Source organism: Xiphophorus maculatus, chromosome 23 (assembly GCF_002775205.1).
Source record: "Xiphophorus maculatus strain JP 163 A chromosome 23, X_maculatus-5.0-male, whole genome shotgun sequence".
Taxonomy (NCBI): domain Eukaryota; kingdom Metazoa; phylum Chordata; class Actinopteri; order Cyprinodontiformes; family Poeciliidae; genus Xiphophorus; species Xiphophorus maculatus.
Genome location: NC_036465.1, coordinates 5,135,848 through 5,146,732, shown reverse-complemented (window position 1 = coordinate 5,146,732; position 10,885 = coordinate 5,135,848). Strand labels below are relative to the sequence as shown.

Here is a 10,885-nt window from a genome sequence, read left to right as displayed (position 1 = left end):
ATAAGTGCCTGAGTTAACCTGCAGGAGGAAAAGGAAACGAGAGTGAAATAAAATCCAGTCCAAATCTATGTTTGTGTATTGGGTGGATTAGTGTGAGATTTCCTGATCAACGTGAGGAACCAGAAGGCATTTAGAGACCTGAGGAGCTGGCTGCAGAAAAACGAAACAAAAAACAGACAGTGGGGCTGAAACAGTCTGGAAAAGGTATATTGCACACTTTGTTTGCAAATAGAATAAACCACATGTTCTTTTTCTGCGCTCACAAAGGGAAAATTTAGTTAACATTAAAACACAAAACACTACAGGAAAATTCAGTCGCAAAGAAACAAACAAAACATGTCAAGTTAGAAATTTCTCCTTCAGCAGAGATGGAAACATTTTAAAATTGATCAAATTTAGAGAAAACCTCCACAGATCTGGGAGGATTTTTGTTTAATTTAAAAACAACAAAACTGCTGCATAGTTCACCTTTGACCAAGAATTTATAGCAATAACTTGTAGTGATGTGAAAATGACAAATCTCAAAGATTTATTTTGTTTTTGACTTAAATATTTCAGAAAATCAAACCAGTTTAAATATCTGACAAAAAAGTTAATACAAAATGCAGTTTTCAAATTACGATCTCCTTTATTGAGTAGAAAAACCAAGCTATCATGAAGTATTAGGACCACACAAAAAAAAACATAACGAGAACTAAATTGTAATATTTCAATAATAAAGTTTTAATATTACAACAATAAAGTCAAAGTAATGTAAAAAAAAAAAGGTACTAAAACTACAAGAATTCAAAATAATGCAAGAATAAAGTCATAGTATTATAAGTTTATTTTCATGAATTTATCCTTGAAATATTAAACTACTCTTAAAATATTACGACTTTATTCTCATTATTTCAACTTCACTCTCGTAATTGTATTTTTTTTATTTATTCTTGTTATGGTCCTAATATCCTGTCTTTTTTAATAAATATTAATGAATTAGTGACCTAAAACAAGTTCATTTATCTTGCTGAAAAGTTATTTGTGTATAATTTTAAGCGTACTAAGATGTAAAACCATTTTTTGTTTGCTTTTTGCAGTGTAGTAGAGGAAATTTTCTGGCAATCAGTCTGTGACACACCAGAAAGTCCAGATCAGAGTGACTGATGAAACAACAGTAACAAAAAAAAAAAAAATAGTAATGATTAAAAAACAGGGGGTTTGGAGTGTCCTAGTCAAAGTGTGGACTTCAAAGAAACTGAAATATGGCAACGTGGCTAAATGAAATGATTTATGAAATGTAAGCTAGTTACTGCAATGCTTTCTGGTAATGAGGAAATTAAAGGTTTATGGTGAGTCAGTCAGCTTTAGATAGGATTTTTAAAATAATAAATCATAGTTTGAAAACTGATTTTTGCATTTTCTCAGCATCAGCTAAACAAAACCTTCCACACTTTCAAAGTGGACACTTGCAGTATTTCACAGCAGAGTCTGTTTAAGAGTTCAGTCTGCAGCCAGAATCATTGAGGAAATGTTGTTTAATGCAAGCGCGACAGCAGAATAACCTTATAGAAGACCTTTTATTAAAACCTTTATCTGCAGCTGAGCTAGCTCTGCCATGAACCTCTGACAAGCAGCATGTCTTAATGTTGGTCCCAATAAAGAGCTAAACATCGATCTGTTCCAGTGAGCTGGGAGTGAAAATCTTATGCAGCAGAATCCATAAAAAAATGATAATTCAGATCTCCCCCAGAGCGCCGCAGAAAGTCTGGGATATTAAAACAAAACCAGCTGATTTTAAACCAAGCAAGTCTCAATCTGACTGAGAGGAATATCTCACCAAAGAATCCCATAATAAGTGTGATTTCTATTTGAGCCATGAAATTGGTGCCAGCACATCCAATTTCTCACCACTTTACTTTTAGTTCTCACAGAATCCGCCTCATCGGGCCTCAACTTGTTTAAAATTCCCTTGGTTTTCAGTCGCAGCAGCTGGGTAAAGCAGACAAATCAATAAGGAGGAACGAGGGAGGGGAACAGCACCTTTATCTGCACAGAGAGGCAGAACCGACGAGAAACGACACCAGAAGCAAAAACCAATAGGCGACGTTTCGCACGGCGCCTTTTTGTCGCGGACTGGATTTGTGCAGGAAAACCTGGAGATGAGGGAATGTTAGCACCATAGAAAGCACCAGAGATGAAGTCTGACCGTCACTGCGAGGGAAAACTCCACCTTTTCCATCAGCATTGAAAAAAAAAACAGTGTTGGTATTTGTCCACAATTTTTCAATCTACTGCATAACCTAAAGCTGTTTAATCTTAAATATTTCAGATGCACCACATTGAAAAATTATACCACCTGACAATCGTTAACTTCTCAAACTGAGTTCCCTCAACTACAGCAGAAACAGCAGGAATAAACGGGCAAGTGAGGCATTTGTGGTTCATTACCACTGCATACACACAAAATTGACCCAAGTAGTTTTGGTCTAGTTTCTAGTGCAAATATATGATGGTGTCCAAGGGCAACTGTAGATAAAAGAGAGAGAGAAACTTTCAGCCAAAAAACTAAAATTTTAAGATTAATATCAGAAGTTTTCTAGAAACAATTTGGAAATTTCTGAGCTTCAAAAGTCAAGGACTTTCAAGTTTTGAAACTCATAAAATTTCCGAAAGTCAAAAATGTTCAATTCTATAAACTCGATTTATATATATATATATATATATATATATATATATATATATATATATATATATATATATGGTTTTTTCTGCTGCAAATTTGTGTCTTTCAGAGCTCAGATATTTCCAGGTTTTTTCTAGAAAACGTCTGAAATTAAGCTACAAATTTCTGAAATTCTGGGTGGAAATGTATTCCTCTATTTTTCTATCTTTTACAGCTTTAAAACGCTGTCATACAAATATCTTAGTACACTTGAAATAAGAAAACTAAAACTATGAGCTTGATTTAAGCAAATAAAATTTAAAAAAATAGTCGCACTGGAAGATTATTTCACTTGAAACGTGGGAAAATGTCTTGTTACAAGTGAAATAATTTGTCAGAGGAAATATAACTTTTTCATCAATATTTAGTCATTATTGACCTGAAACAAGCTCTTATATATTGGTATAATTAACTGTAAGCTAATTTTGTCTTATTTCAAGTGAGTCAAGATATTTGCACTAGAAACTAGAAAGAAACAGCTATTATTATTTTGTATTCTTGCAGTGTTTGTGAGATTTTTCTTGTTTTCTAGTCACAGCAGCACCATGTTGAGTGTTTTAGAGCTGATGTACCTTAAAGAAAACAGAAAACGTTCAGCAGAAACCAACAAAGATGAGGAGAAGCTGGAATAAACAAAACAAATATTTAAAAGCCCAGAGTCGACGAACTGAAGAGTTTTACTGTTTAACAAACTGAATGTAAATCAAGCAGCTGTGATCGAGTTTCTATTAAAGTTGGGGAAAAGAAAAAACCCTTTAAAAAGATTTACAGTACAGAAAATGTCAATTTAAGTGTTTTATCAAGAAAAAGACAAATAGTCCTGTTAGCTCATTGCTTTTGGTTTTTAAGCCATTTTAAGAATAATTTTTTCTGGTTAAAAATATTCCTCCAAGTCTATTAAAAATATTTGAAACCTAATTTCATAACCGAGTTTTGCACAAACCCCCCCCCCCCATAAAATATAAAGTTTGTCGCTCTCCTTAAATTTAATCAAATTTGCCAAAAAGTGAAAAACGGCAAATAAAGAACCTTTAAATACTGAATTTTTACTGTAAAATTTTTTACATTTTTGTTTATTTTTAGTAATTATTTGATGCTTAGGTCCTAGTTTTTCTTGATTATGTTTTGTAGTTAGTAAAGCCGCCAAAAATTGTGCAATTTAAAAAAGAAATATGTTCATAAAAATTTATCAAAATTAATTTTTTTATGGCAAATAAAATGATAGATTGTTCTCTGATGTTATATTCTGTGTTTAGTAAAAAATCAGAACAGGTTTAAGAAGAAATGCCACAGAAAATTATTGCTAGAAAAGCTTAAGGAATTAAATGAGTTTTCATGAGTTGTAAATTAAAAAAGATCATAATTAACAGAAATAAAGGCTTGAAAACATCAGTACAGATGTAATTAATCTAAAGTTACATAGATAGACTTATTTATTGAGATGTACCTGGACGGACGTTAATGGAAAGTGAAGTGGAAGGAAAAAGTGTGGCAGAAGATGATGCACAAAAGAGTTGTAGTTCCTTATTTTTTCACGGTCAAAGCTCCTAAATATTGTTTTACAACATATTTTAATAACTATAATAATAAAAGTAAATTGATGCATTTCTAATAAAATGGCTTCACAGAAACCAAAAACAATGAGCAGCCATGCTGAGAGTGCTTTAATGGTGCAGATGTTTCAGCTGCGTTTGTCTGGATTTGTTGCCACGGAGACACAGTGAATGTCAGTAAGTGGGATTATTATTGAAATGATAAAAATACATTCATTCATATATTTTTACATGAATGAATGTATTTTTTACATTCATTTGTGTATGAATGAATATATTTCCACTTTCAGAAAGTGAAAATATTGTGTAAGTTGTAATCTTTAAAAACAAATATCAGTTTCACTTCTTGAATGATTTTAAATAACGTTTCAGTTATTCCACATCATGAAGAAGCATCTAAATAGAACATTTCACATGTGAAAAGGTGACAGTTCTGCATTTGCTTGGGAAAAACAGAAAAGTAAGAAACTTTTCTAAGATCTGGGGATGTAAGAGAAGAGCTTTAGCAAATTTGCTGCATCACACAGTTAAGAACAGCATGTGGTTACAGAATAAACCTCCTTAATATTACAAACGCACATTTAAAAAGCACCAAACGACCCAGCTGTGGTCATTTTATTCGCAATTTCAATATTAAAATGCTCTAAGTGACGCCTCAGCCCCTGTTAAAACCTGAATTTACGTTCTTGAACGCTGGCTGTCCTGCAAAAAAATAAAATAAAATCCAAATACTTGTGGCAGAAACAAAAACTGAAATGTCAAATAAATGTTTCCGGAATGAACTTGAAGACTGTGCAGCTTCTCCAGCCGGGAGTGAGAATAAAAGATGCGACAGCGAGACGACAATTCTGACGTGTTTCTTATTTTAAATGCCTTTTCTCCAAATTTGTCCACATTTAAACACCAAAAGCTGCAAGTAGAGCTGATTAGTCCAGATTTTAAAAATCCTTAGAAATGAAGTTTCTACGGAAGAGGGTTAGGGAAACTGAAGGAACAAAAAATAATTCTGACTTTTTTCCTCAGAATTCTGAATTTAAGTTCAAATTTGTGAATTTCCTTCCTCAAAATCTGGTCTTGTTTTTTTCTTCAAAATCCCAACTTTAATATCAGAATTTCAACTTTAATCTCAGAATTGAGATTTTTTACTTAGAATTCTGACTTTAATTTTAATTTTGATATTAACATGAGACTTTTCTTACCACATTTTTTACTTTAATCTAAAGTTACATAGAATCAAATATCTATATTATTATTTTATCTATCTATGTAAAAAGTCAAACATCTGAGATCTTTGACTTTCTTCTTAGATTTTAGATGTTTTTTATTTTTCCTCTCAGATTTTTTACTTTTCTTGTAGCATGTTTTGGACTTTAATCTCATAATCTTGGCTTCTTTCTCTGACTTTTTCATCAGATTTCTGATTTTTTTTTTCCCTTTGGATTTATGACTTCAATCTTCTAAGATCATAAATCAGAATTATAATTTTTTTTATTCAGTGGCCCTAATCCTCCTCCGTAAGTTTCTGCTGCTAAAAAAAGTGCAGGAGCACGAGGACGGATGTTAAGGACTGCTTAGTGTGAGGAAAACTAAATTTAAATGGCTTCAATCTGCCTAAACCACGACATCTTAAAAGTCTTATTCTCTACATGAGCTTGAAGCTGGGGACAGTTTTCCTCCTCAAAGTCAATTCACATATTCAGACCCCACAAACACATAAATGGTTGCAGATTTGATATAAGCTGTTTTGTGTCCTTGTCAGACAACATAAAGATGCTTTCATATAATCTGATACTGATAGCAAGTCTGTCTTTATCACCATATAGATAGCACTTCAGGGATCCACTCTCTCTTTTCTATTTAACAGTCTAAAGTCTCTCTTCAATCTCTCTGTAATGACATTTTATGTACAATATCAGCATATCGAACATAAATTACTACACACAAAAAAAAAGTCTATTCACAATTGACAATCATCAGGAATCCAAATCAGACATAATGGAAATAAAATAATAAAAAAACAATTCAGAGGAAATTGATTTATCAGCCTAAAATTGATGGATGTTATATAACTTTTCCATAAACTTTCTGTGCTCCCAGAACATGTTGTGTTGTGAAAAGACGCCTTTTTATGTATATTCTTATTTATATATAAAAAAGACCTTCCTCTCCCGTCAGTCATCGTCTGAGGAGGATGAAGCTCAAAAACATGTTCAGATGACTCCCGACATCTTGTTTGTGTGTAAACAGAGCACCAGTAGTGTCTTGGTTCATGTCTTTTCTGTACAAAAGTATAAATATATGCTTTTCTCTCCTTTTTTTTCCATTTTTCTCTTTTTGTTCACATATGTAGGATGTAGCAGACGAAGAAAAAGGTTGTTTTAGTTTGTAAAACCGCGCCGGTGTTGCAGGTCCTGTGCCAGTTTTTGTCTCATTAGATGTCGAATTGCTGGCTTTTGTTGACGTCAGGTGTTTGCTTGGTGTTGATTGATCGTCTTTGCATAAATAATAATAAAAAATAAAAAAAAGAAGAAGAAAGTTTCACTGCGGCAAAGGAGCCGACCAAAAGGATCCAAATAAAACAACCATTGTGTCCGTTGTAGCTACAGCAGGTCCATCTTCGGTCTGTAATGGAGCAGGAGTGGAGATTTCTGGAATGGACAACAACATTTTGAAAGTTTTACCAAGTATTTTTTTTTCTAGTCTCTTGTGCAAATATCTTTGTGCAAAAAAGATAATCTACCAGTTGAACTTATATTTTTTCAGCAAAATTATTATTTACTTAAAACAAGCTCTCATATCTTGCTTAAAAGGCACTTTTGAGTTAGTTTTGTCTAATTTAAGCAGTAAAAAGATATTTGCTCTAGAAACCAGGCTAAAAAACCTAGTAAGATTTTGTGTTTTTGAAGTGCTGGACTCTCTTACGTTGTTGATCATGTGACTCGTGCGACGCATAAAAAGTGTTTCCATTGCAGTTTTGCCAAATACACAAATTCTGATATGGCCAAAAAAAAAACACTTCATCCTCGTGGAAAAACTTTATTTTTTTCTCTTCAGAACTGTTGCGTTTCAATTAAGAAAATTTATTTTCGTAATTTCAATCTGTGCAGTTATTTGAACAATGGAAACACAACTAATGAGAGGAGACGAAAACCAATTATTGATTAGAATAGGGTTTAGTTTAACAACATGCAACAGGATTAAGTCTATAAAAAGATTTCATAACCTGCAGGTGATAAAATTCTAATTAATCGTGTTCTTGTCTTTGTGATAGCTCAGCTGGAATTCCTATTTATTTCCACAAAACTGCCAGAATTTGTTACCTTAAATCTCCATCTTGTCACAACAACAAATTTCAAAGTGTGGTCCTTTCCCAGGATTTCCTCGTTGCATAAAATGTCCAGCTGTGAAAAGAAGCAAAAATAAAAATAAAATGTTTTTCCCCACAGAAAGCAGACTGGATGAGCTCAGTGAGTGAAGTGAGAGGATTTCTGCTGCTGGTTTTATCTGTGCAGAATGATGATGATGATGATGATGATGAAGTTTATGGTGAAATCTCAGTGAACGACAGAAGGAACCGGACGGCCGAGGTTCGATAGCGAACACACGGCTGGCTCGATGAATCTATTCCCACCGTGAAGCAGCATTGATATTCTACAGAGCGCCGTCTGCAGGTCAATACTGAGACAGAGAGGGAGGCCGTGCGTCACAGCGCCACCTGCTGGTTCACTGCTGCACACTGATCAGGTCAAAACAAAACTAAAATATAAGATAAATCACTGTCACAATTATTCAGAATTACATATTTTAAATGTTTGCATTTCTTCATGTTGACTTGAAAATATTAAAATCTGCTTTTAAAAATTGTTTTTGCAACAATGTAGAGAGTTTAAGCTGCAAACTACCAAAAAATTACACAAATTATCAACAGTAAATTTCAACAACTGGTCATTTTTGTAGGCGATATGGACTTCAAATTGTATAACAATATCTTGTGATAACGATGAAAATTATGATAAAAAATTATTTATTATGTCTTTTTAAGCTAACAGCAATCATAGTACGGCAAATGCTGCTCTTGATAAACATTAATATTTGAATTAAGCTTATTTAAAAAATTGTGACTTATTTAATTAAACTACACAAAGTCTTAATTTAATCATATTTTTGAGTTTTAACTGTTTATTATTGATTCTCTTATGGGACAAATGGGAGAGAATAGCAAGAATAACTAAGCCTGACAAGGTAAGCAATTAATCAATCAATTAAACACATGATAAATTAAAATGCTAAAAATGTTTGAAGGGCAATTTCCTTTACAGGTTCATCATCATTCATTTTATTTAAGTTTTTGGCTGTTGCAATTTATTTTGGATATTTAAAATGTTTTTCAGTTCCAGTGTTAAGAGTTCATTACAAAATTAAAGTTGATTAATGATAAGCAATACAGTTACTGAAAATTGGGACAAAATTTCACATAAAATATTGCATGAATGCATTTCTTCTTACACTTAAAAACAGAATAAATATTGAAATATTATTGACATATTACACATAAACTTCAGAGTTATTAACAGTTCTGATTGAGGAAAATGAAGAAGTTCTGGAGAGTTGCTCCCTACACAAAATTTCACTTCATTACAAGGATAAATGCAACAAAGTTCTGGTTGTTTCTCATTGACTTTCAGCCCTGATCTATATGATACATTTGTAGTTTTAATTTAAATTGAATCATCTGGTAGGATTATTTTTGAGCATCTCCCTTCTTGGTTTCTATCTAACGTTCCTATTCTTCTTGAATTATTAAGCATCAGACTTCCTGCAGATAAATTTAAACGGGTGTGTTTATGCTCTCGGTTTTAAAACCCAGAGTCGTTTCAAGCATCTTTTCACAGTCAGTGAACGCCACAACAATAGCCGGAGGGGTAAAGCATGGTCGACGCTTCAGAGCTGTGCGACGCAAGCCGACGATCTAATGGAGTCGACCCACTCATCTGTGTGACAGCCAAAATATTAAAAGACACGAAGGAAAAACGGGAAAAATAGGCAACAAGAAGACGATTGTGGCGATTTCTCACAGCCATCTAAAAATCCAACTGTCAGATTATCGCCCACTCTCGCCTCCCCCCTGCTGCTCTGAACGGGGCGGCAAAGACAATAAATAGAAAAATTAGATATCATGAGGGCTTGTTTTCATGCAAATTATACCAAACACAAAGGGCACGAATGAGTCACAGCATAAAAAGGAAAAACTTTATTTTAATCATGTAAAACAAGCATGGAGATTCAAGAAATTTCCTCTAAACTTCACAATTAATCGACTAATCGTTTAAGAGATTTACCATATTTTTCATTTAACCCCTTAAGCATTTTTTGCACAGTTTTTTTAACTATGCAATGAGCAAATAATTCAAATACTTTTTTAATCAGAAAACAACAGTTTCATTGCCTAAAATGCTACAACATAGCATTCCTTTAATGAATGCTTGATTATTTGTGGCAAAGGATGCATCTGCAGCTAAAAAAGCACAAACTTTCTACTAATTTGTTGATTATTTTTGGAGGAATATATGAATTAATAGGAATTTATTTTACACAATTTGAACCAGGTGAAGGTAATGCTGTCGCTTGAGGAGTTTTGGGTAGAAAATATTTGCAGACAAATATATATTTATATTTTTTGTATGGTTTACTGATCTGAATATGTTAATTTTTCAGCAATTTGTCCTTTCAAGAGTCTGTGTACTCCACTTAATAATTAATCGATTGCTAACTTAGTTGATGATTATTTTAATAATTGTTTAATAACAATACAAATACATGTAAAACTATACATAATGACAATGCATATCCTTAAATTGATAAATTAAAAGAATTACCCAAATTACCCAAATCTGTCCTACAGAAAAATTCAAGCCCTTTTCAAGCATTTTCAAGGTAAGTTTCCAAACCTTTCCAGCATCAAACTTTGGACATAAAACAATCCAAATAAGTTGAAACAATGCAGTCTCACGCTTTCCTTCTATTCAACTTTCCACTAATATGCTTAGATCCAGCAGCCTGTAAAAATATATTATTTTCTAGCAATATACCGCAGTGTGTTTGACAAAGATATATAATTTAGTTACTATGGAAGAAGTGCAGAAATAAATAGACTTTTCTGTGATTTTGTGACTCTGTGAGAATTAGCCATGCAGCCTGGAGTGTGTCGTTTTCTGTACCTCGTTAAACGATGTCAGGTTGAGCTTTTTGGCGATGAACTTTTTGAGGTGGAGGACGGTGGCTTGTGCTGAGCAGCGGATCCATTTACGTTTCAGACCTCGAAGTTTGCTGCTGTTGCACTCCAGGCAGATGCTGACCTGTTGCACAAAAGAAAAATGATGATTATAGGACCTGCGCTAACTCCACGGACATAAATGTTCAATCAATCAATTTACAGAAGTGCTGAAAGCGTTGCAGAGTTGTGATCATTGCTGGGAGAGATAGCTTTTAGAATCCGTGGAAGTAAGACTGAAATAATCTGATAAATTATGACTAATCGATTGTTAATCAACTAACTTAGTTGTCGATTAATCATTACCTAGAGTACACGATTAAATCTAAAATCTCTAAAAAAGACCATCTGCTAAAA

At 33.2% G+C, this 10,885-nt stretch overlaps 1 protein-coding gene across 1 annotated transcript in view; it reads right to left on the bottom strand.

Moving 5' to 3' along the window:
- Nucleotides 1–3,964: 3,964 nt before the first annotated feature.
- pcgf3 (polycomb group ring finger 3) overlaps nucleotides 3,965–10,885 on the bottom strand; it is a 48,875-nt gene continuing 41,954 nt past the window's right edge. The window contains exons 8-10 of the mRNA XM_005807788.3: nucleotides 10,476–10,613; nucleotides 7,578–7,658; nucleotides 3,965–6,905 (exon numbers count right to left, since the gene is read on the bottom strand). Of these exons, the coding sequence (XP_005807845.2) occupies nucleotides 6,858–6,905; nucleotides 7,578–7,658; nucleotides 10,476–10,613 (267 nt within the window). The 3' untranslated portion in view covers nucleotides 3,965–6,857. The remainder of the gene's footprint in view (nucleotides 6,906–7,577; nucleotides 7,659–10,475; nucleotides 10,614–10,885) is intronic.